Genomic DNA, 25,986 nt, shown 5'->3' with positions numbered 1-25,986 from the left:
ATGGCGAGGTTCCTACGCCAATCGGCGCAGCTCGCGCGAGCTGTCAGGATCGCGCAGCAGCCGATCACAAGAATGCGGTTTCAACCGTCGAGAATAGCACGACTCAGTCCACAAGCGCCACTGGCGGCGTACCGATCGCGATTCTACTCGACGAACAACAACAAGCCGCCGACCCCAGAAAACGACAAGAACCCGAAAGAGGAGGAGAAGAAGCAGCCAGAGGAGGAGCAAGATCCGGCCAAACTTCGCGCGGCCAAGGAAGAGCAAATACGGAAAGAATGGCCCCTGCCCGAGAACTGGGTGTACCTCACTGAGGAGGAGCTCGGCATGCTTCTTAAGATGGCCGAGAACGACAGGCTGCCCCAATTCCAGAAGGAGTTCTTCATCAAGAGCGTGGAGGAGATGAGGTTGTTGGGAGCTCCCAAGGAGATGCAGGAGCTTCTTGGCTCTTTGAAGGAGCGCAAGTTGAAGTTGTCCGTATCCGACATCAGCAAGGTCCTCCGTGTCTCCACGCAAGTCGCCAAGCGATTCTCTGACTACGAGGCGACGGTGATGATGCGTGAAGATCAGGAAGCGCAGAAGAAGGGCCAGAAGGAGCAGCAGGAGGACCAGGAGGGCAAGCAGAAGGATGAGCGCAACCAGAACCCCGAGTCTGGCGAGGGTGGCACTGGTGGATCCGGTAGCAAGAAGTGGCTCTTCGGCATGTTCAGCACCGGCGATCTGATTGTTGCCGCTATCGTTTGGGCGGTGATCCTGCCATTCTTCGAGTCCTTGCTCTTCGGCTCCGAGAAGGAGATCACCTGGCAGGAGCTGCGCAGAAACTTCCTGGACAAGGGACTCGTCAACAAGCTCGTCGTCATCAAGAACCCCGGCCGTGTTCGTGTTGAGTTGAACCGCGAAGGTGTGCAGTCGGTTTACGGCGGCAACGAGGGTATCAACCCCAACGTCCAGTACTACTTCTCGATCGGCTCGGTCGAGATGTTCGAGAAGCAGCTCGAGGAGGCCCAGAACGAACTCGGTATCCCGACTGCGGAGCGTATCCCGGTCAGCTACGCCAGCGAGGGTGGCATTATGCCTTTGGTTTACGCTTTTGGCCCAACACTGCTCCTGGTTGGTCTTCTGTACTACACTACGAAGCAAATGGGTGGACGTGGAGGCAACCAGATGTTCGGATTCGGCAAGAGCAGGGCTAAGCGTTTCAACCACGAGACAGCCATCAAAGTCAAGTTCAACGATGTCGCTGGTATGGACGAGGCCAAGACCGAGATTATGGAGTTCGTCAGCTTCCTCAAGACTCCTGAGCGCTTTGAGAGGTTAGGCGCTAAGATTCCCCGTGGCGCCATTCTTGCCGGACCCCCCGGTACTGGTAAGACGCTTCTTGCCAAGGCCACGGCTGGCGAGTCTGGTGTTCCTTTCTTCAGCGTCAGCGGTTCCGAGTTCGTTGAGATGTTCGTCGGTGTGGGACCTTCCAGAGTGCGAGACCTGTTCGCAACTGCTCGTAAGAACGCGCCTTGCATCATCTTCATTGACGAAATCGACGCCATTGGTCGGTCAAGACAGGAGGGCAACCGCATGGGCGGCAATGACGAGCGAGAGGCCACCCTCAACCAGATTCTTACCGAGATGGATGGTTTCAATACTCAGGAGCAGGTTGTCGTTCTTGCTGGCACCAACCGAGCCGACATTCTCGACAAGGCTTTGATGCGTCCTGGTCGTTTTGACAGGCACATCTTCATTGACCGCCCTACGATGAAGGGCCGTCAGGACATCTTCAAGGTCCACCTCGCCAAGGTCGTCACCAAGGAAGACATGGAGCACCTGACTGGTCGCTTGGCAACGCTCACTCCTGGCTTTTCTGGTGCCGACATTGCCAACGCCGTCAACGAGGCCGCTTTGATTGGTGAGTCGTATTTGTTATCCTTTACTACATCTTAGCATTTTACTGACATGTTGCAGCTGCCCGTGCCAATGCCGAGTCAGTGGAGATGATTCACTTCGAACAGGCCATTGAGCGTGTTGTCGGAGGACTCGAGCGCAAGTCTCTGGTCCTCAACCCCAAGGAGAAGCGCACAGTGGCTTACCACGAGGCTGGTCACGCTATCTGCGGCTGGTACTTTGAGCATGCCGATCCTCTCCTGAAGGTTTCCATTATCCCTCGCGGACAGGGTGCGCTGGGTTACGCCCAGTACCTCCCGTCGGGAGATGCCTACCTCATGACGGTGCAGCAGCTGATGGACCGCATGGCCATGACGCTGGGTGGACGCATCTCTGAGGAGCTGCACTTCCCCACTGTCACGACGGGTGCCAGTGACGACTTCCGCAAGGTCACCCAGATGGCGCGCAAGATGGTCACCCAGTGGGGCATGTCGGAGAAGGTCGGTCCTCTCCACTTTGACGACGACCCGAACACCCTGCAGAAGCCCTTCGCCGAGGCTACGGCGCAGGCCATTGATGCGGAGGTGCACAGAATCGTGGAGGAGGCTTACAAGCAGTGCCGCGACCTGCTGACGGAGAAGAAGCACGAGGTTGGAATCGTGGCGGAGGAGCTCCTGAAGAAGGAGATGCTCACTCGCGACGACTTGGTCCGTCTTTTGGGTCCCAGACCGTTTGGCGATCACCAGGAGTTTGAGAAGTACTTTGGCGGCCAGGGACAGAAGAGCGCGCCGCCACCATTCCCCACGGAGGAGACGGACGGACCCCCGGAGCAGCCTCCTGTTCCTCCTACACCCACATTCAAGGGTCTGGAGGACAGCTCGAGGAAATAAGGAAGGAGGCGAGATGTTGGCGTCGTAACCTGTAGCCCTTGTAGGGGTTCTGGGCTCTACTGAGAAGCAATTTTCTAAGCGGAAAATGTTCTTGAACCTCACAGGCATGGTCGGACATCAACGACGTAATTTTTTCTAGTCTAAAGGGATAAAAAAAGGCTCTCAACTCTGCCCTTCGTGGCGGCTGTGTTATTAGTAGAGGCATCACCATCGCGGGCTGGAGTAGAGTGGGACTTTATATGTACTTGTAGGAATTGTAGATACATTCAGCTTGACTCTCTCAAAATACCAAATGCCCTGCAAAGGGATATGAACAAGACGTTTTCTTTGGAGGCCTACCAGCGTGGAAGAAGCCCGACAGGGAAGAAAACCAAAGTAGGGCGTGGACTGGATGGACCGTTACTTCAAGCCTGAAGCACAGTGCATGCAAAGGATTCGCCCGTGTGACTGGTCGCATCAGTCCGTCGAGGTAAAGTGGTGTCATTCGGGGTTAAGAGCATACTCAGAGTTTTTCGAGACGGATCGCTATTGAACAATATCGGATGGACAGAGACCAAGATGTTGCCGATCTTCCTTGGGTAGCCGACCGGCCCGTTTAGATTGTACCACGCACTGCAACTTAAGACCAGCTCACACCATTAATTCGGCAGGGAGTCTGTCTCACAACGTCAGGACTGTAGGGCACTAAAGAAAAGGGAAAAAAACATCAGCTAGAAAACTCCTGACATTGGAGACATTGGCAGTGGATCCAGGTTGGTATTTTCACAGCATTTCATTCGTCCAGAGCCTGTGGTTGTTGAGAGAGACTCTCTGCCCGGGCAGATTTTCCGCTGAGTACGACCAATGGGAAGAGTTTGCCGCGACATTTCCGAGGTACATGCTAGGCCGGTTTATTGATACCGCTCTGAAAAACATCCCCCAGCAGCCCAATATGCATGTGGCGACTCACTACGTAGTATAGTTAGTGTGTATTGACACGGGCAGCGGTGACGGCCGCGGGGAACCCTTCAACTTTTTGCCGTCATCATTTCCTCGCCTCCCTGGTTACTGCGTAGCTCGTGATATCTTTTCTCTACCCTTGTTCAATATGACTTTACCGATGAGACGAGATCTTGGAGGAAAATAATTCGGCATTTTAACCTTGCTAGAGTTCCAGTTGGGCGGGACTTGGCCTCCTGTTATCGCCCTTGAGTCCACGCCAGGTTCAGAGTGATTGTTTTCCGTCTCTATTCCTTTCCGTCTCTGCCTTTACCTTGCAGTTTGCCTTTCCTGCAGTTACATCTGCTCCGCAATCAATCAACAACTACGGGTACCTTTTTTTCATCATCTGCACCGCCCCCAGCGAATCCAGAATCCATCTCGAGCACCGTTGCCCTGTCCTGTATACCCTTGCCAAGGCAGATCCATACAATCTTAAATACAACCACCACCACCCACCCACATCCTCAAGTAGTCTAGCCAAGGAGTTACCTACTTGCATCTCTACCACCCAGTCACCAGCCTTGTTATATAGAGGGTAGACTCTTTCGCAGGCATGCCCGCGTTCCGGCCTTTATTTGCTTTTTGTTAGTTGTCGTTGGACTTCCGACTTCTTATATGGGCTACTTTTGTTTTTGATTCTGTTCATTGCACTAAAACAGCGTCATTGTAAACCACGTCGGACTGTGCGAGGGTTACATACCCCGACCAGACAACAACGCAATTCACCCCAAAACTTTTGGCTCCTCGTCAAACCGTCACTCGTCGCCTGCAATGGCACCCAACAGCGACGAAAAGTCGGCTGGACCGTTGCCTCACAGCCCCAGGCCGGGAGAGGCGCCGCCAACCAGCCAAAATGTCGATCGCGGCGCCCGTCGCGGCGGTCGCTCTGCGTGGTGGAAGACACCACTCTTCCGGGGTATGATCAACGACATTCGGCGCCGAGCGCCGTTCTACGTCAGTGACTGGGTTGACGCGTGGGACTATCGTGTTGTGCCCGCGACGGTGTATATGTATTTCGCAAAGTAAGTGGTGGCATTGTCTCTTTAGAAACCCCCTCGTGGCAGTTGTTTTCGTTACCCACGGATGGTTCTGTTTGTGGATTGCCTCTATGCCATTGCCATTGTCACAATGACATAGCATCATGTTGTCGATTGGCTTTATTATGATCCTAAGCAAGACTAACACACAGACATTAGCATCCTCCCCGCCCTAGCCTTCTCACTCGACATGTTCACCAGTACTGGCTCGACATACGGTGTCAACGAAGTCCTGCTGGCATCTGTCCTCGGCGCCGTCGTGTTTTCATTGCTCGCTTGTCAACCTCTGGTTATCGTCGGTGTGACCGGCCCCATCACCGTCTTCAACTACACCGTTTACGATATCATGAAGCCAACGGGGGTGAACTACCTTGCTTTCATGTGTTGGATTGGCTTGTAAGTACTCTCTCCATGTCGTCCTGCCCACTTGATGGAGTTCTCCTCTAACGAGTAACTGCAGATGGTCATTAGTCTTCCACTGGATCCTCGCCGTTACAAATTCGTGCAACTGGCTGCGCTACGTGACTCGCTTTCCTTGCGATATCTTTGGCTTCTACGTCGCCTGCATCTATATCCAGAAGGGCATCCAGGTCCTCGACAGACTGGGCGACGCCGAGCCGTTCTACCTATCCATTGTCGCCGCCTTGCTCGTCTTCATAGTCGCGTACGTCTGCGCCGGGATCGGCGGAAGCAGTCTGTTCCACCATCACGTACGGATATTCATCAAAGACTACGGCACTCCGCTCACCCTCATCTTCTTCACGGGTTTCGTCCACATCGGCAGGATGAAGCCTATTCACCTCGAGGTGCTTCCTACGGGCATCGCGTTTATGCCGACTGCAGATCGCAGCTGGCTTGTAGATTTCTGGAACATTCCCGTCGGAGACGTGTTTCTTGCCATTCCGTTTGCTATTCTGCTGACAATTCTGTTCTGGTTTGACCACAACGGTTTGTGTCCCTACTCTCCCCTGATGTCCCTTGACAGTTATGCTGACTGATATAGTTTCTTCTCTTATCGCCCAGGGAACCGAGTTTCCTCTTCGGAAACCCGCCGGTTTCCACTGGGACCTCTTCCTTCTCGGCTTGACAACTGGCGTTGCCGGCATCCTCGGCCTGCCGTTTCCTAACGGCCTCATCCCCCAAGCCCCTTTTCATACCGAGTCTCTCACAGTCACAAAACCTGAGCCGGAACTCGACGAAAAGGGTGAGTTCAAGGGTAAATACGTCACAAAGGCGTCTCACGTCGTCGAGCAGCGCGTCTCCAACCTGGCCCAGGGCCTGCTTACTCTTGGCACAATGACGGGCCCGCTCCTCGTCGTGCTGCACCTGATCCCTCATGGCGTTCTCGCCGGCCTTTTCTTCGTAATGGGCGTTCAAGCGCTGGAGGGCAACGGCATCACACTGAAACTTATCTTCCTGGCGCGCGATAGGCACCTCACACCCTCGAGCCACCCCCTGAACCAGATCCGACGCAGCGCCGTGTGGTGGTTTGTGGCTATTGAGTTGATCGGCTTCGGCGCCACCTTTGCGATCACGCAGACGGTGGCTGCGGTTGGCTTCCCCGTGTTCATCATGCTGCTGATCCCCATCCGCGCGTGGCTTCTGCCGAGATGGTTCTCGGCACAGGAGCTGGGAGCGCTGGACGGGCCCACCGCCAGCCCCTTTACGATGGAGAGCGTGGGTGGCGTGTACGGCGGCGACGCGAGCGAGGACTCGGACGAGACGAGGGTCTCGGGGTACAGTGACGGCGATTTACCGGCGAGTAGACACGCTTCTGGAGGAAGTCAGGGGGTCTTGGCGTCGAACGCGGCTCCCGGGAGAAGCTTGGAGGATACGGCGGAGCTGGGGCTTTCGAGGAGTAGAGAATCTAATGGGGCTGCTCGAAGGGGAGGACATGTTCATACGACTGAATGAGACGGCTACATACTTTGGCGAGAGTGGGATGCCTACTGGGGAGTAATAGAGACATAATACGGTATCGTCCGGGCTTCAAGCCGCGGGCGTCGTTGGGGTTTGGTTAGACGAGAGTATTCGGGGCATTAGATTCCAGATGGTTATCTGTGGTATATAAGCTCTAGATGTCTAGGCCAGTTATAGCGCATGGTCTTTCGGTAGGAGAGACAGTGGAACATAATCGAGATTCATATTTGCGTCATGTTGTGTCTGCAAAGCTTTATAGTGGTGGTGTAGTATTTGGTGTATGGCGAAAATGAAGCAATGATTCAAAATGGCTATATGATCTAAGTAGTACTGGTGTATCTATAACTTTGGTACTGATAATAAAGGCCATGAGGTTTATAAAAACGTCACTAGTTTTCTGCTTGGCTCACTTTCTACTACGGACGAGGCTGGCATGAGTCCTGGCAATGACGGATGTCGGAGGGCGAAAGTAGGGGTAATAACAAAGTAACTATTGGAAAGAACGCCGAATGACAGTATTTTGTTGGGGCTTTTGAGCACCAGATTAGATGAACTATTTAGAAAAATCCAACACCTTTTCCCTGGGACTTGAAGACTTGACTGGTTCTTCAAAGTTACCATGCTGCCTTCAACTAGATAAACGGTGAAGTATAGACCCTTTGTGAAATGGTCACAACCAAACTATACTACTCCTTCCCTATTCTCTAAGACTCTTCTGGGTTGTTCTCATCCAGACAGCAAACTGCCAAGTTTCAAAAGCCCTTCTACAAAACCAGCAAACGAGCAAGCCCGCCACATTCACACACCCAACGAACCTCCTTTCCATCCAACTTCCACTTGACAAAAAGTCACCGTTCTCGCCCCCAACATCGGCAAGCACATGCTCTCAACCGGCACGATCAGCCAGCCCCCCATCCCGTGCCAAGCCGTCGCCCCTGAGAGCTGCCGATGGCGACTAGGAGACACCCAGCTGGGAACGTGCTGCTGGATGCGCTGGGATGATAGCTCTCTTGCGATGACAGCTCGAGAAGGTGAGCCCCTGAATGTTTCTCGGCAGAAGAATGGAGTGAGGGGGGGCGAGGAGGATACCCTGCTGGCGCCGTTTCGACGTCGTGTTTCTAAGTTACAATGGGGCCCCGTGATGGAGGTGATGCTCGGTTGCCTATCCCGTTGCCACGATGGAGCAATTTTCGCGTTGTTCGCATGAAGTTACCCAAAGAGACCATCTCTAGTATCGTCTTGTTCTGGATGTTCGGGGGCTGCCTTGTGTAGTATACTCCCCCGTCGGTAATACTGCTCCCCGCCACGACCCGTTGTACAAACGTGCTGATCAATATCCGGTTGTCGCCAATACATGTTATAAGTGAGACAGGTCTGGTATCCGACGAGACGGCTCCATCGTAGAAGCTCTATAGAAGCTTTTGATATCACATGTGGGACAAACGGTGTGGTCTTTATTTGGAGCAAGCGGATACGTGTGAGTGAGTGGCGGGCGGGTTTGTATGAGATTGACTATATGGATTAGAGGAATGCGGCTTTTGGTGATCCATGAAGAGCCGCGGCGCTAAGCCTTGTTGAACGTAAGTTGAAACGGTCCATCTGGGTGCTGTAACTGCCTAACTTCCTACTGGAGATCTTGGACTCGACGAGTTCACGGTGATGAGAACTTGGAAGTCGCGGAAAGCATTCCAATGACGTCTTGGTAGACGATGCTCTGCTATCTATGGTACACTCCTAACTTCCTAGAGTTGGAGGAACTCCTCGAGAGCAACCGCACGATGACGTTCCCTGATGGTACAGAGAGCAGCTAAACTCAGCCTCGCTTTAATTATTTTTACAGCCCCCAATCCCCGCCCCCAAACTCCAGCCCGGGATCAAGAGCGTTTTTTTGGAGTTACAACTTGATTCGCGTTTCTTATAGAGCATTTTGCCACTTCACGTGGCGGAGTAGCCATCGTTCCTGGCGCGGGACACGCAAATAGATGAAAGCGTTTACGCGAAACAAGAGGGGAGGGATGGTTTATTGGCGCTTGCAGGCAACACAGCTCCACGTTCCTTGATTCTATCTACAGAGCCTCATGGAAGATACTATCGCCAAACAGGGAGACCCGTCTGTCTTGACTGTTAATAGATGTAGTGTTGTGTATATTTGGAATTGACTGGGTTACGGGAGGGTCTTGCTACGCTTGCAATATGGAACCCACGTGTTTCTCAGAAAGATCGCGTGGGATTGTATATTGAAGATTATCAGATTGATTTTTATCAGTCTTTTGGCTTTTTGGCCCGTTTTTACGGTATCTTTTGTCTCTTTCTGCCATTTTTGGTTGTGCAGTGAAGTCAACGGCAATGCGCCGATTGAACTCGTGTGTTGAACCGTTGGGAGGCGACAGTCAACCAGAGAGAAACAAGAGAGTTTCGTAAAACAGACAATTGAGACTCGGGTGAATTGCTAGAAACAAATTTGCTCTATATCAAAGCGTTGGGTGACGTTACCGATAAGCCCGCACTGAACCGGCGACTTTAACAGTTGCTGACGAGGAGGCTGAGTTGACTGTCCAAAGGCTATGCCGCCCATCACTGCCCTTTCCGACGTGCTTTCGGGGTCCATCTCGCCATGATCTACCTTCCAGATAACACACAAAGTCACTGAACTCTTTGTCGATCCGCTGACTCTACGTCTCTACGCTCTGCCCTTTTGATCAACGTTCCCTTCAGAGCAGGTTAACCATGTAACTCCCCCACAAAGTCAGCCCATTTGCAACAACACGATACAACATAAGCGCAAATGACACCATGATGAACCATATAATAAATCTCAATTATCAATGATCATCCTTCACACCAGACATGATCAGAAAGTTGAACTCTCAGCGCAAAAAAACAGTCACGTGGCGTGTTTCCGAACCCGGGAACCGCGGCCTCCAAACGACAGAACAACAGTCTCACGACAATCAACGACGAGGCCGCCGATCAGCCGTCTCACAAACAAGGCCCAACGCAACCGAGTGTTTTGCTAGAGAAAAGGAAGAAAGAAAAAAAAAAAAAAAAGGCCGCAAGTTTCGCAAGGCAACGACGTCCCTCCAAGCAGGGCACTCCACGGCGGATAAAATCGGTTCGACTGTTGTTCCGGGCTACCTTACCGTTCAGTCTTTTTCTTACCTTACTGTGGCCCTCGGGAAGGGGGAAGCCAACCTCCTTCGGCAACAGGAAATGATCAGCGTCATGCGCGGAGAAAGGAAAAAAAAACAAAAAAAAACACATGCGAACCACGGTTCATAGCTTTTGCTGCAATGTGACACGCTTTACGGTAGTTGTCCGCGGCATCTTGACTCTCTCACTGCAAAGATGAACACACTATGAAAATCCCCTCCCCTTCCCCCCTTTCCCCCCCTATCTCATCAACCGTCGACGACAAATCCACATGACTCCGCGATGGTGATACCGGCGGCAGAAATCCGGACACCACGGAAAAAAAGTACAGCAAAAGATAAAACGCGTGCCTATTTACACAATACTCTTTTCGAGCTCTTAGCTCGATAGCTGCGACGTCGGACTGGGGTCCGGCTGCGGACTCCGTGGACCGATGAATGGGGGTTCCCTTCGCAACAAAACATTGTTCATTGTCTCGGCCGATCCAAGGTCACCGAGAAAAGAGAGAGGGTGGGGGGGGGGGGAGAAAGAGCGGCTTCGCAATGTATTCTGAGACTTCGGTGCCTACGGGTGGCCTGGTTTGAGGGCAATCTATCGGACACCCGTGAAAGGCGGGAGGGCGAAACGGGCGCCGGTTTGCCCAACCGGAATACGAAGTGGGCACGCTCGGCAGAAAGAGAATGCGAGATAAGAGAATGAAGAGGCAGGTAGAATACGCACACAAGCACATGCAAGTTCCACGCCGGGATCCGTCGTCGGTGTGCCGCGTTTCTGCGGTGTACAGCCACGCGGAGGACGGCCGATGCCTGTGAACGGGGCCGCGGAAGCAAAACCGAAGTCTAGACCCGTGCTCTTCTCATGGGTTGGCGGTTGTTCCAACTCTTCCCTATCCTTCCACTGCCCCCCCTCCCAACCGTAACAGCAGCCTCCGGTCCCGGTCATGTCGGGTTCACATGAATGGCCGTTCCTTGTTCTGTCCTGGAGCAAAATCAAAAAACCACCAATCCCGGCCGTCCTCATGGCCCTCCCCCCTCACCGGAAACGCGGACGATCGTAAACTCTCATCCCGACTTGATCGGCCGATGAGCAAGAGTTCGTAATCGCAGCCCTGAACTCTCAGCCCTCAGCACTCAACCGCGGTAAAAACTGATCAAACCAAACCCCCAATAATGCCGGACTGGTGGCCTTACGAGGGGAGGGATTTCCTCTTTCGGGTTTCCCATAGCATGAAACACGCCCTGCGGGGACGGCTTGCAATGGTGATGCGAGGGCACCCAGGAAGCCATCGTTCCATATGCGCGGGAGACGCGCATGCCTGCAACATGTGGTGGAGGGAAAGAGGGCCGCCAGAAGAAAAAAAGCCAACAACAATAAGTGAGGCTTTTAATCACCCAGACACGGCATGACATGATACGACGGACTGAACGACGGTTGGTGGATTTCTAGGCAGCGAGTTGAGCTGTTTGAAGCATGTAAATGGACATAACCCAATCGACTCTGAATAGGCAAGTGTGGATTTGCGCTCCAGGTGCCCTGAGGTGGAAGGTGTTGACTTCTCCGAAAACTCTCTCTTGATTTGACCTTGGACTTGCAAGGAGCTCGCTGCTACCCAACGGTTAATGCAGAGGACGGGTCTCATTCGTCACGTAGCTAACAACCTCGGTGCAGGTGCCCGTCGTCTGACAGAGTAGCTCTTGTGTAGGGCAACCTTAACTGGCAGGTAGTGAGGCACGTGGCGTCCGTGAGGAGGGAAGGGGGGGGAGGAGACAAGCGTTGACCACCCGAGCTATTGCGTCCTGTCAAACCTTCTCCAAAGAGGTAGCCAAATCGTCGGCGTGGGAAGTACGGATTATGGCACTCGAGAGCGGACGACATGTCGCCAAGCTCGACATTGCTGTAGGTGCCCGACGGCTGATGAGGGGTAGCAGCCGGAGATAGATTCTGACAAGTGACAAGTTGCAAGGAAAAGCCCACGACGAAGAATGTCAGAAAGAACCGACTACAGATGACTAGCGCGTGGTTCCAATGTGTGGTGACAGCTATAGCATGGCATTGCCATGTTGATGATGGACCTCATAGCCGCAGCCGCATCAGAGACATGGGGGCCGGCCAAGGCGACTGTGGATGATGGGTCGCTAACCTGGGCTAAAATGGAGCTAGAGGAGGTAAATTTAGCACGCCGGTTGCTATTTCGAACATCATCGATGGGAAAGAACCGGGACTCCTTGGAAGGGCTGAATGTACTGCAGACGATGTGGGATGGAGACGGGATGAGCATGGCTGTGATGGGATCGGATGGACAATCGATGAGGTGAAGGGGGAGGGGGGAAGAGGGGGGAATGAGGTAGGGGCCATGGGTTCAAATTCGGGGATGAACGACAGGAAGGTTTGCAGTACTTGGCCAAGTTTGGCAGAGGACGGGAATGCCGTCGTGCCATTGTATGGCCAAATACGGAGTAAACCAGGGACGGTTGTGGTTTTCAGACGTTAGACGTCTCAAGTCAGCCTTGTCAGCAGCAACCAACTGATGAGGTTGGCTCGGCCAGGTGTAATCAGGTGTCGTCAGGTGATGGGGACCGACTGACTGGGAGGGCCTGCTGGTTTGTACCATCATCTGTGACGACAATAGCAACCGCCGCATACGTACCTTGCAGCAGCAAGCAGCAGCAGCACACAGAGATGAGTATAGGGTACTTGTGGGTTCCCCGTCCATCTTAGTTGTGCCTCATTATATGCGCGAGGGTTGTTGGAGATGTTTTCTTATCACGCAGCAAGTGATACGATTGCGGCAGATGTCTCTTACAAGCTTCTCACACATGGTGCCTGAATGAGGTTAAGAGCGACTCGATGCATCTTGGCTTTGCCGGATGTGCCTGGCGATTGCGACTCATAATTGGGGTGTTAAGATGTGCTTAGAAGCTAACAGGCCACCCGCTCCAAAGGGCTAAAGGCTGCCGAAGAGGCTAAAAGTAGGACCCCCCCCTAACGCAGCTCATCCTTAAGCGATTATAGCCTCCAGCTCTCACATAACGACGAGGAGGAAGAGAAAGCAGGAGGAGGAGGAGCAGCGGAGGAGGAAGTAGTGGTGGTGGTGCAAGGCACCAGGCACACACACACACACACACACACACACACACACCTGCTGCAGGAGACCCAACAGGGCTAAGGCACGGCAGACCCGCGGATGGGGTGGGAGCCCACATCTCTCTCGACTCGCACACTTCACCACAGGGCAAGACGTTGGAACCTGGGGACCGGGGTGGCCAGAAAGTAAGACAGACGCTAAAATTGGCCAGGGCGATTGGGAGTGCGCGGGCCAGCGGAGTAAGACCCGCCAGCGCAAGACGGTGGTATTTTTTTTTTCCCGCCTTCTTCTTCTTTCCTCCGCCCCAACTCCGTGCACTGCACATTGTTTTTCCCTTAGTTTGTTCTTTATTTTCCAGGGTTATCTTCGGAAAAAGGAAGACGGGCGGGAGCACATAGCGTAATGTTATGACATCGATTGGCAGAGATTCGACGCATCTAATTCTCGCTTATACTGTAAGGAGTGGCACAGGAACAGAAAACAAGAAGTGAAAGACGCAAAGAAGCAAAAGTTGCGGAATCTAACCAACCGAAGCCCGGACTATTGAAGACCGGAAAAATGACCCCCATCAAACCCCCCGACAATGCTGGTATCCATGGGAAAAAAAAAAAAAAACCATGGCAGGAGAGGAGAACAAGAAAAAAAGAAAAAAAAAAGGACCCGGCAGTGAACTAAACCCGACTGGTGGATCGCCCTAATACCGACGACCGGCACCTTGACTGTTGGTCCGTGACCTGACAAGCCCACGCCAGTTCGATGAGATAATGTACATGGTAGACAAACCCGCAGGAAAAAGCAAAGAGCAAGGAAAAAAAGGGGGCAATTAGGCAAGTAAAAATAAAATAAAATAAAGATAAAAAAATTAAAACAAAAAATAAACAAACGCCGACATTTTTGACACTGACGCCGGCGGCGGCTCCATTTTTTGACCATTCCAGGAACAAAATAACCACCTTCCAAAAGATCTTCTCTCGTACGAGTGCCCCCCAGTTAGTGGACATCGTTCATGACTTTCAACACTGGGCAGAAAGAAGGTGAGAGAACAAGATTTCGGATAATGTCTAACGGATGCTACCTACGTCCTCCATTATAGTCCAGGTCAATTGGCTTATTGCTGCAAGTAACTCCGGATATCCCCTTGAATCGGATGGATGTGTGGCTGCCCCCATGCCCTCTCCCACTCTCCACCCCCCACCTGGCTGCTACCTCAAGCCTCGACTCGACTCAACACCACTTTTGTTCCGCCCAGTCCGCCCCACCGGCTTGTGGAGGGCCCCATGAGCCTAGCTAGCTACCACATACTATGTCAACTCAAATCCTCGCGCATCAAACCCATACCAACAGGGCAGACAAGCTGCGTGTTCTGGGCACTTTTGGGTCGCGACGTCCCGTCAGACGACCAGGACCTGAGTCGCCGCCCCCCCCTTCGTGTCGATGCGCAAATAAGAAATCCCGAAACCATGCCTCATCAACGGGAAATGATTGAGAGTGGGTTTGTTATGTGATTAGACTCATCCCAAACTCAACATTTGACGCAATTACCACACGGGAGCGAAAGTGGCAAGCAGGGTCTTTTTCATAAAAACCTTGAAGCTAATGGAGACTTTTCGCGAGGGTGATACCAAAAAAAAAAAAAAACACACACACACCCAGGCTTACAGAAGTTCCTCCATCCATCATCATCGCTTTACCGTTCCCTTGTTCCGCCTCGACTCAAGTCGCGGTCCCGCGCTTAATCACGGCGCCCACTTGGTGAGATGGCTCATTAGAAACATCGTCGCGGGGAGGTCGGCGAGTGGGAACATAGACGATACGACAGCCGGGGGGTGTGAACTCTGCGCTACACCCTCTTTCATTCAGCTTGTCACTGTCACCAACTTGGTTGCCTCGTGGGCTGGTTCGCGAACGGAGGAATTAGCATAAACGGATTTACCAGACGACGTTGTCGATCACAACAGTTCGTCCCTTTTAGCCCTCTCGTTTACTCTTGCGTGTTCGTTGGACGCGCCATTCGAGCACAAAATGGCATCCGTAGCCTACTTTTGATGAGATATGTGACCGTCGGTGGCATCGGTACACGGCAAAACCTGGCGTTTCGGTTTCAAAAGGACCCTTGGGGTCTCGGCCCTCGTCAAATTATAGTTTGAGGCGGGTGTTAAATGAACCCGCTGATGCAATTCATTTCAGTTGATATTACTGAGCGGGTAGGGTAGGCCAACCTGCAAACCGAACAATAAGAGTAAGGCAGAGCCTGCTGCAGAACCGTCAAGGTTGACCGTCGTCAGAAGGGGGGGTGCGGCCCATGGTTTCGCTGATTCGCTATGTCCATAATGCCTTCAGCGATGCTGCTCGACTGGGGTAATGCTCGTTGTCGGGGCCATGCGCAATTCCGTGACCGAGGAGCTGGAAGCCGACCCGACTGGACCATCGTCGTCCAAAGGCTGGGGTTGCTTGTCCACCTTTTGGGTGCCACCTCGCAAAACGTCGTCCGATCGGCGCAATCTGGCTGGTCACCTGCACGAGACCCACTTTGAAGTATCGGTTACTACGATTCACCACAGACCGGGGTTGGTCTTCAACCGTTTTGGTAAATAATTGTACAAAACCAGAAATGATGCAAGCTTGCGAGCTGGCGAGACCGAAGGGGAGAAATAAAAGAATTAAAAAAAACAAAAAAACGCGATCCTGGCGAAAGCCCGCTTGTAACGGTAGCCTGGGCTGGGGTGCGCTCATCGAACACGCCCGCCGACGACCGAATACCACTCTGGACAGTTCCGACGCGCTGGTGGGTGTTGAGGATACGTAAGACCATTGGGCTCTCTGCGGAGACACAGACCCATCATCTCTCGCACAAAAAAGGTCAGCCAGCTAGTCCGCCAGCCGGCAAGGTCTCATCGACATGGACGGCGGCGGGCATGACTACCCAGCAGTATCCGTAATTATAAGATCGCACCATCTCCGGGAGCCGCCCATCTGAAGCACCGGCAGTCCATTTCTCTGCTCGCGCTTGCATCACCATTGTATGTTCTGCCCTGCCTTGTGCCGTGTCTGTCGTGTCCAGACCGTCCCCGCTACAAGAAAAGCTCCGCAACGCAAAAAATGATCGGCAAAGGTAATGAACAATGTTGCTCGCTTGCGCTTTGCAAACTAATGCCCCCATTCGTGTCTCCGATACCGCCTTACGCCAAACTCTAGTAAACTTCCCGAGGGGAGGGGTGACGGGCTCACTTTTTCCCGTGGCGTAGGTTCACGCCAGTGGCGGTCTGCTTCGTCGATTGCTTTTTTCTTTTTGTTTTTGGGCCAGGTGCTCTCAGTAGACCCCGTCAAGAACTCTCGCGGCATATCCGCACCAGCAGGCTACAGTGAACCATAATGATGCAGGGGGGCCTTCTTTCGAATTGCCTCATTCGGCTTGGTCTGCTTTCTGTTCACGACTCCAGTCTTTTGAAAAGTCCCTCCCCCCACTCACCGTACCGCCCATGGCCCTGAATCTTCTTCATCTTCTGATGGACGCCAGACGGCGAGTGAGCCCAGCAGCGTTATCTGCACACCGCATTTGCAAAACCCACGCAACGTCTTGGCAGGCATGGACCGGCGATGCTGGGCCCTTGATTCTCATCTCGCCTTCGGCACCCTCGTCCCACAGAAACGGCCATCTCGACAGCTCCATATGGTTTGTCATTGCAATGGTCATGGTGATGATGAATGGTAAGAGACGCGGGCCAAAATCACGGGTCATGATCCGTACCCGCTGCCGCTGGCAGTCTTCAACGATACGGTGATGAATGATTGATTAGATCGGGGGCACTTTGTTGCCTCCAAAGCTCCAAAGCACCGAATCGTTGTATCCATGATCCATCCCACGCGCAGGGCCCCTTCCATGTTGCTCCATTGTGCTGCGGTGTGCAGCATCCATCCATCCCCCCCATCCCATCAATACTACTACCACACTACAGCTAGACGGTACGTACCCGACCCCGTTTTCCTCCCCTTCACTTCCCTCTTCTTGGAAAGTTGGGGGACCTCAGGGCCGGCACTCGAAAAAGGCTTGTCGTGGGTGAGCCCTGTTCGCCCTTGCAGCCGCACCAACCAACCCGCGCCCGACGGGCTCCGTCCTGTCACTGGTGTGACGAGGCCTGCGCCGAGCAGTTCACCCATAAGTCCGTCCGCCCATTCGACAAGCCCTGTGTCGTGCAGAGGTGTGTACTGGTTTTTTTTTTTTTTTGTCCCTGATGCCAGTAAGCTAAGAGAATCGGAGGGAAAGTTTGTTATCCCAGGCCACCCGACGATCTTTGTTTTTGTCACTGGATAGCCAGCAAGTCTCTGCATCAACTACACGGACGTTTGACGATTGGCCAACCGAGGTTTAGGATCCAGACCGAGCTATCATCACACCTAAGCAAAAGGGAAACCCCCTTGAGCCCCGTGTTAGCGGGCGTATGTAAGTCACCGCATAATGATTTCCAGACGTGCAAAAAAAAAAAAAAAAAAAGGCTGCGTGAAAACAACGGCACAGCCAGGTCTTGCACCAACAATTGAACAATGTCAAGCTCCACTGTCTCGACTTTGTGGATTGATGGTGGTGCGGTCAAACGTGGAGAACTCTTGGAATTTCCAGAGTAAGCGAAGCATCATCCGTCAATCATTCAACCACGAGAACGAGCTTTTTTGGCCTTGGAATTGGCAACGGAAAGGCCAGCCCAAAGTCATTGCAACCCTCTGATCCTATTCATAGCTTCCGCCAGGTCCACAAAATGGGCAGGCGCTGATGAGGTAAGGACCAAGGGCGACGTCTGAAAACTTGACGTTGGATTCAGCGGATCACCCTCCCACCGTTCTGCCCTTGTCTCGTCGCCCATGTCCTCGGTAGGCGTGACCGGCGGGAGCGCCGTACGTGTTGTGAGCTCCCTGACGCGATACAACACAACACGGCCGGGGACGACCAGGCCCTTCAGCTTCAATTCCATCTCGGTACAGGTCCCCGATCCTCGAGACTGTTTCCGGCGTCAAGCGCAGACCCATCGACGAAACCTCCCTCAAAACAGCTGTTATACCCGCCGTCGTCGCGCGGCTGCATGCTCCTGGCTGCGGCTCTCCGTTGACCTCGACTGGCACGGACCACCAAGGTCCACGAGGTGGGTGTGGACCTGATGCTATTTTCTGGCTTTGTGTGCATGAAGTAGAGTGACGGTACAACGAGAACATAAGAGGCTGTGTGTATTGTTTGTGTGTGTGTGTGTGTGTTCTCGCTCACTCCGTTCCAAAAGATGTATAGTGTCGTCGTACGGGATCGGACCCGAAAGGCGGCGTTAAGGCTACAACCGGCTTCAATTACGCTTAGCCCAGTGATGGCCGGCGTCTGTGTTTTGACAGTTTCCTCCGCCGTCACCGCCACCGATGTCAACGCCACACTCCCGGGATGGCGTTGTGCAGGTGTCGATGTCGCCGCCTCTTTCCCCTCACTATTACCTCAATGAGGGGCGAGTATATGGACAGTGAGAGAAGGGGCTGAAAAAACAGAAGTAGAAGGTTGTCCCGGGCTACAGCATCATCCATGTCTGTCCTTCCGCGTACGGTTCACACACACACACACATACACGACCTCCTTGTTTTGCAGACTACAGGTCAGGTCAGACAAGCGTGTTGGTACTGTCCGTTACGTGCGTGTGCGTTGCGTACGTACAAACCCAACTGCCATCGCCAACAAACACACCTGGGCTCTAGAACCTGCTTCAGCTTGCCGTCAATGTTCCTTTTCCCCGTGTTGTCATCTCTTTTGTCTTGTCATTTCCCTTATCAGATGATGGATCCTCTTGGATGACCCGTAATCCATACTGAATCGGTATTGCTTGTGTTTGATGTGGTTCCAACTGCCGCGCCCACTTGCTTGGGCTTTGCGGCAGTAGTGAGCAGAAAAACGAGTCGGGCGAGATTATCAGGTTCTTGACGACGTAACGCAATCCTGCCCACCCTCCCCAATCTTATGGCATGGAGAAGTGAGACACGCCAAAAGTTCCGCCTCACTGGGAAAAGGTGGGCTGGATGTGGTCTTTGCCAAGGCTTGCTAGGAGGTGATGAGCAACACACACACATCGTGACTGCGCGCACGCAGGTACGCAAGACGGGGATGCACAGGGGAAGGGGCCGGAGGGGAGGCTTCGTTTGCGAAGGCAGGTTGTAACGAGGCGAGACTCCCTTGCGCGCGGTATGTGAGATGGAAGGGGCACGGCGGGCAAGTTTGGACGAAGTACACCTTGACCTGTGCCCCACGGTTGCCGCGCTGTCGGAACCTCTTGGATCTCGACCACTCTGCTTTGTTAGCGCGAATGACAGCGATTCAGAGATCTCTTAGAATTAGCCAGGCGAGTCCCCGACAGGCCCTTGTGTCAAGTTAATAGTGTGATGGAGCACTGGTAGATTTGGTGCACTTTTTTTTTTTTTTTTTTTTTTTTTTTTGGCGGGGGGGATTGTTCGACTCAGGTACCTTGGCCCTTTGTACCGGGACTTCGGGAAATCCGCACGAAGGCGTTGTAACGGCTGACCAGCGCGTGGCTTGTAACGATACGTAGTGAGGCAGGAGTACCTCCGACCTAGGTTGTTGCTTGTTTGACAGCAGTGCAGTGCCTGGATGCAGTGTAGACTGCCAAGGTAGCCAGAAAAGGCATGCGTATTATGTAGACATCTAGGATTAATAGTGGCTTTGATTGCATTCAGATCAAAGCTCCGGTTCTCTGTTGTGTGTCTCTGATTCTGTTGCCCTTTGCTCCTCGGCAGCTATGCGAGAAAAGTTAGTAGAATGAGAAAGAACTGTTGTTGGGTGACAAGATGGTAAGGGAAGGCAATCTCCACCACAGCACCAGCAACAACAGACCACTAACAAGCAAGGCCACAGCAAGCACAGGCTTGCTTGCGCTGACGGACATGTCCTCCGCAAACTGTCGTGGTCCCCCCCAGAATAGTTTCCACTCGGCCGTGTCTCATGGATGGGCCTAATGGGCCTGATACCTGACGCTCATCACCCGTTCCTCTCATCTTGACTTCCGCTGAAGGGGATCAACGCAGGCATGGCACCAGTCCCATCCCATCGACCTGTCGTCTCATCGAACAGTTGAGCAAAGTTTGGAAACGCATACGCATCCTCCTGCCATGGCCTTGTCGTCCCTTCTTTTCTCTCCTGCAGCTCCCGACTCCACGGGCGTCTTCTTCTTGTACTGTGTGGTCGCTGGTTTGTCGCTAGGGACCCGGCCGTCGCGGAGATGATTCCCACTCTTCTGCGCGCGAAATTGAAGGACCCGGCCACCGCGCGACACGATCCACTGGGGCCCAGCCCATGTTTGCGTCCGGCTAGGCTGTCGGTTTGCGTCTCGATGACGAAGAAGAGGGAAGGGAAATAAAAAAAAGAACGTCGGATGAGCATCTATCTCCAGGCATGGGAGGGAGAGAAAGGGCCGACCGTGATGAGATGCGAGGGGTGGGAAAAAAGCAAGAGAGTAAGTAACATCATTGCTTTCGATCCCTCCACATGTGGTCAGGCCAGATGTAAGCCCCTCGTCAGCTTCCTCGTGCAAGAGCCGGTCCTGGGATGTAACTCTAGACTGTAACCAAGACTGTTTTTTTTTTTTTTTGATTGATTCTCGATTCATCACCTCAGACTAGAGAGAATGTACACGCTCCGTGGCGTATGGTCATATCGCTCACGCAGTGTCTTGGGGTGTCTCGCTCTGGGGTGGTTCCTTACAGATATTCTACACTTCTAGTGCGGGATAAATGAGATGCTTCTGGACCGCAACCACGCCAGAGCTGGGTGTATCGGGCAGTCTGTGGTCGACATTGCCATTTGTAGGGACCTACTTGCTTGCACGGTCTTGTCTTGTGTTGTCTCGTAATGTCTCTTGTACGTGGTTTGTCTTGCTTGCTTGCCGCTGTTGTTGCTGTTGCCGCTCCTACTGTTACTTTGCTGCCCACCACCCGCCCGCCCCATGACGACCCACGGAGGCGACTCGCGAGAAAATGCGGGATCCCTATCCGCATCCACTTCATTCACCCCGTCCCATGTAATGCCGTCTTTCGCTCAACCCACGGAGAGACAGCGAGAAAGGGTAGACGAGACGGCCTGGCTGTCGGTCCAGTCCAGTGGCAGCATCTGGCCTGATGGAGCCACCATTTTCCGTTGCCCCTGGATGACGACGAGGGGGTCCCCTTTCGCGATTTGCTCTCCCGCCCAACATGGCTGCAATCCCCCGCCTAGGATGAAACCATGGTTCGCATCCCTGCTCGGGGCCTGCCAGATGGAAGCCTTCTACGTCCAAATCTGAGCACGGACATTTGACGGCAGCTGCTGGCGCTGGCAGTCTGCACGCAACATATACTGAGAAGAAGCAGCAACAGTGTAGTGCAGCTGGCGGCGCGTCACAGTTACTGCCACGCCCCTTGTATTGTAGCCGGTTGGTGAGAAATTGGGCGTGTCATGTGGCACCCTCTAAGGAAAGGAACGTTTGTGGTTCGTTGTCTTCAGGTCCTCACGGAGAGATCTTCCATTACACTGCCTTTTTCTTGTCTTCTAGGCTCGGTCGACCATGCTCCATGCTCCTTGCTTCCGAGTTCCGCTTCTCTGTCTGTCATCCCGCCTAACAGTGTTTTTGTGTGACCATGACAACAAACTGCTGGGTGCATGCAGGCGGGATGAGCACAGCCTAGAGACATAATAGTAAAAAAAAAAAAAAAAGATGCATAACTTGACTGCCGTCGTCATGGCGTGGCGAACTGGGTGATGAGACCAGACGATCTTATTTCGGTATTCATAGTTTGTCCTTTGATCTCGTTACTTACTCGGAATGACGTAGCATTTTGGATATGTAATTGAAGGCTGAAACCTCCAGCGTGGATATCGGGAGGGCCAGACTTTTTTTGTCTTTTTTTTTTCACCCTTTCTGGGTGTTGGATCCAGTTCCTCTCAGCTTCGCGTTCGGCAGGTTCGATGTAGGGCATTCGTTCCTACCTTTCTTGTCTCTGAAGGTCGGCGGCAGGTACGGTCAGGCACGGGTCAGCTGCACCCGACTCCACCGAGAATGGCGGGCAGAATCGCAGCCAGCATATCAGCCTACGGCTCATTCGGGCAGCTTTCCAACAGCCCATGCCCCTCTGCTCCTACCTTACCCAGCTAACCCAGCACACAAATGCATCGTCCATTGCAACGCTACCTTACCTCACTTCGCATCGCATCACATTACATCGTTTTGTCTTTTCCGGGCTTGCTCAGCTTGATGTTGATTGCTTGCTTCAAGCATCCATACTTGGCAAAATGCCAAACACGCAGCATGTACGTACATACATGCTACCTACTTACCACAGCACCCAGAGTACCCGCACCCTACGCCATGATTAACGCTGTCGCCCCAGCCCTTGGCTGAACAAGGTGTCCTGGGCTTTGCTAGCCGTCACCTCTTCCAAGTCCACATATACACATACACACACGGCATTGACGAGCATGGCGCTCCTACAGCCTGACATAGATGAAATGACCGGGTCCCCAGTGGCCTTTTTTTAACCCTCTTGCTTTTTCGTCTGCACGATCGAATCATAGGCACGTGGAGATGGTATGAATTCACGCTACGGACGTGCCGGACAAGGTCCGCCGTCAGTTCGTCCCTGGGCTTTCAATCTCAAGTGCCGTGCTGTCAGAGAGGAACGACAGGAAACTAATTCCCTTTCGTTGCACATACCCTGGACCTCTATAATCTGACCGCCTTCTCGACCCAGCCGCCGCCTGATTCGCCCGTGGGCTAGCCGTTCCTGAGCGACCCATTGAGAACATCTTAGCTAGAAGCTAGCTGTTGGCTCGACGTGGCTTGTAGCCTTTTCCGCTTCCATGAGCTAGGCTAGCTCATTAACACGGGTTTTGACAAGAAACGAGCCATGGACTAGTCCAACAGAGTTTCCAGAACACTCGACAGATGCCGCGCGCACACACAGGGACCCGGGTAGAATGAGGCATGCTCGATGGGTTCACGACTCGTTCACGCATTGCCCGTCGACCTACCCACTCGCTAAGAAGAAGCTCATACAACAACACGGCATGAGCTAAGGTCTCGTACTGCGTCCACAAGATTGAGGTGGATCAGGTACAGAGTACTGGTGACAGTTTGGCAGACAGCTCCCTGCCGACGCTGCTGGGGCTCGTTGCCGCCACCGCCGTTGTCTCTGCTGCTGCTGCTGCTTCTTGAGTGCACTAGGCCAGGCAGTGGAACCGCGGCCTTCGAGAATCAATCCCTGGCCGACAGAACATACTTTCTTGTGGGGGTTGTGCTCGTCCCATCTTCGCGTGCCTCTGTACGCTACGTGCAGAACCGGCATGCGCGTTCCTGTTTCTGTTCCTGTGCCTCTTTTCCAAAACATGGCTGTTCCCAAAACGCCCCAGAATGCGAATTCCACAAGCGCAACTGTTGTCTCCCTCACCATCGCTTCGGACGCGCGCCATGCCTCTCTGGGGATTCCAAGACAGCCGCCACGTAAGTTTTCTCATCCTTACCGTGCATGTTCGGACTCGGAGACGACGGTGAAGGGGTGCGATACGATACGGTGCACCTCAAGATCTACTTCTTTGAGGATCTGCTCACTCTCCCTTGTCGTCGCAGGCGGTATACCGGGGTTGGGACTCTCCGCCACCCATTACCCAGCTTCTTGCGAGTCCCATCACCATACGGATACAATTCCCACAACTTACCATACCATACCCATCGCTTCTGTGTCCGCCCGTCCCGTTACCGTCCCCTGCCCTACGGATACCAGGTCTCGTCTCCCTGACCTCTCATCTCTCAACCCATGGAGTTAGCTAGTCGGTCAAAGTCTCCAAGTCAGTTGGTTGCCGTCCTTCTCTGTCATGACCTGCAACGCCGTATCTCGTCAAAGGCGCTCAAGGTACATCACCGCTTGTACCACAATCCTTGCCTCCTTCCCTCTTCTCCCCCCCCACCAGATTTCCCGACCCTTCTTTTCGTCGGTCGGCGCGTTATGCGCACACCTAACTTTCTCCTCCGTCCCGCTCCTCTTCACGCCCCCCCACAGCAGCCACTTCAGACTTTTGGTAGGGGAGACGGAGTAAGAGCGAGCCACCACACCTATCTATCCCCTTGGTCGATGATCTTTCCCATTGGTCGTAGCCTCGGCCGGCTTCTCAACAACGGTCATGCGTTCATCCGTGGAGTCGACACAGAGCTAATGTCGCAAAGACCAATGAGCAGCATCCAGATATCCCAGCCGAGATGCCCTCTCACTCCTTGATTTTTCTTCTTCTCCGAACAGCATTCTGCCGCCGTGTTGAGGCCTTGCTTGTCCACCTTCCCGTCTCGCAGCTGTGGGCTTGTATGGACTAAATCGGGTGGGCTAGTTGATGCTGTCCTGTTCTTTGCCCAATGCGAGATCCATAATATCATTATTTTTGGGGCGGCCGCCTCCATCGTGCCTATGCGTGTGCCTTGCTCGTCCCGTCTGTTGTGATTACCGGCTCTTGTGCCTGTCCCGTCTTCTTTTTTTGTTCCCCTTGCGGCCGCTGAAGCCCAAGGAAACAGACGAGAAGGGGGCCCCATTCGACCCTGTCTCATTCTCTCCAAAACCCGTCCACCTGGCTCTGCACTGATTCAGGTGTCAACATCAGCCTGCCTATTCAGGTGTCCGCATACAAGGTGACCCCGTCTCAGCGCAGCTTGTCGCTTTGCTGCGAAAGATCTGTCATCTCAATCTGGAATTTCTCAACACGGACCAGGTCGCGCCATGCTGGGCTGGATGGGCTGGTTCCAGGACCTTCATGGCACGGCATTAGCCATTCAGCCGAAAATCTTAAGGCCATGGGGCTCAGTGATATAGCTGCTACCGTCGTCCACCCGTCTGTCGCTCACTTTTAGCGATTCCCCAGGCTATGCCCAGGTTTCTCGAACAGGGTGGAGGAGACGGTGGTGTACAGAAATATCCACACCCATACACATAACACGCACAGATGCTGGCCAGCATTTGTGGCTCAGCAACATGAGCAACATCGCAAGCTCACCCAGCTGCCACCCACCCCGACGTGTCCCTCTTCACCCCCCCCCCCCCCCATCTTACAAGTACCATATCCATGCCGGGGCCCTTGGGGGCCTAGCGGGCACCCTCGATGCCATGGCATACCTATCCGCCAGGCATGGCATAGCATGGCACATGAGCAACGCTGCTGCGGCTTTTCTCGAATCGACGAGCCTTAAACCGTGCATCGGGTCTCCTTCGAGACCATCCCCACTGCTACGGTACCTCAATTCCCTCTCGTCAACTAGTGCCCTACCCCCTACCCCCTTCTCCCCTACCCCCCTACACCCTAGCCAACCTTCGACACCACTGCTCAGGTACCAGGTACCGTTGACCCTCGTCCGACCAGGCGTTATCCCGTCGTGGCCGCCGTCCATGCTGGGCCTGCTTCTGTACGGATCCAGCCTCGACATTTCTCCGTGTGGATGGCAGTACCCTTCGGTATTAATTCCACCTCTGCCATACTGCTGAGCAAGGGTTTCCTGGCCATACTGCCTTATTACATCCACGGGTCTCCTCCAGACTTGCCATCCATACGGGAAGCCTGTCAGTTCCAGGCCTCAGAACAGCTCCCAGTCGATCGACCCCGCCATACTATCATTTGGCACACCCTCAAATTTATACAATATATGATCGATCCTGCCTCGTGGGACCTGGGGTAGCCAAGTCCTCTTTTCCTTTTTTATCATCCTCTCTTCCCTTTCCCAAAACGATTTGACGCATCAACAAATCAACCTCTCTCTCACTCTCACTCTTTATTTAAATATATTACTTCTGGGCCGCCTTGGTTTTCATCTAGAGCCTTGACAACCTAGATCCCACGACATCAATTTGAGCTACCCATTGCTCAATCTACTACCGCTTTACTCCAAGCTATCAGCTCCGCGAGCTTACAAGATTGCCACTCGATCTTGTCACTCTTTGTCACTCTCGTTCAAGTTCGTCTCTATACGACACTTACCAAGACGCAAAGCGTCTTTGAACAATCTCA

General features: G+C 53.3%; 4 protein-coding genes across 4 annotated transcripts; 3 read left to right on the top strand and 1 right to left on the bottom strand.

Moving 5' to 3' along the window:
* On the top strand, positions 1-2,765 carry CTRU02_201879 (ATP-dependent metallopeptidase HflB; the record flags this gene model as incomplete). Its single annotated transcript, XM_036725232.1, has 2 exons — positions 1-1,900; positions 1,957-2,765. 2 exons carry the CDS (start codon positions 1-3, stop codon positions 2,763-2,765), a joined length of 2,709 nt encoding a protein of 902 aa, XP_036582910.1.
* A 1,752-nt stretch (positions 2,766-4,517) lies between these two features.
* CTRU02_201878 (anion exchange protein 4 protein) lies at positions 4,518-6,697 on the top strand (the record flags this gene model as incomplete). The annotated part of the gene is made up of 4 exons (XM_036725231.1): positions 4,518-4,768; positions 4,943-5,179; positions 5,244-5,731; positions 5,787-6,697. 4 exons carry the CDS (start codon positions 4,518-4,520, stop codon positions 6,695-6,697), a joined length of 1,887 nt encoding a protein of 628 aa, XP_036582909.1.
* A 10,947-nt stretch (positions 6,698-17,644) lies between these two features.
* Positions 17,645-17,905, bottom strand: CTRU02_201877 (uncharacterized protein; the record flags this gene model as incomplete). The annotated part of the gene is made up of 1 exon (XM_070203943.1): positions 17,645-17,905. One exon carries the CDS (start codon positions 17,903-17,905, stop codon positions 17,645-17,647), a length of 261 nt encoding a protein of 86 aa, XP_070062525.1.
* A 5,854-nt stretch (positions 17,906-23,759) lies between these two features.
* Positions 23,760-24,218, top strand: CTRU02_201876 (uncharacterized protein; the record flags this gene model as incomplete). Its single annotated transcript, XM_036725230.1, has 1 exon — positions 23,760-24,218. One exon carries the CDS (start codon positions 23,760-23,762, stop codon positions 24,216-24,218), a length of 459 nt encoding a protein of 152 aa, XP_036582908.1.
* Positions 24,219-25,986: the final 1,768 nt, after the last annotated feature.

Source organism: Colletotrichum truncatum, assembly GCF_014235925.2.
Source record: "Colletotrichum truncatum strain CMES1059 chromosome Unknown Contig_0001, whole genome shotgun sequence".
Taxonomy (NCBI): domain Eukaryota; kingdom Fungi; phylum Ascomycota; class Sordariomycetes; order Glomerellales; family Glomerellaceae; genus Colletotrichum; species Colletotrichum truncatum.
Note: the sequence above shows the minus strand (reverse complement) of the source record. Positions and strands in the feature narration are given on the sequence as shown.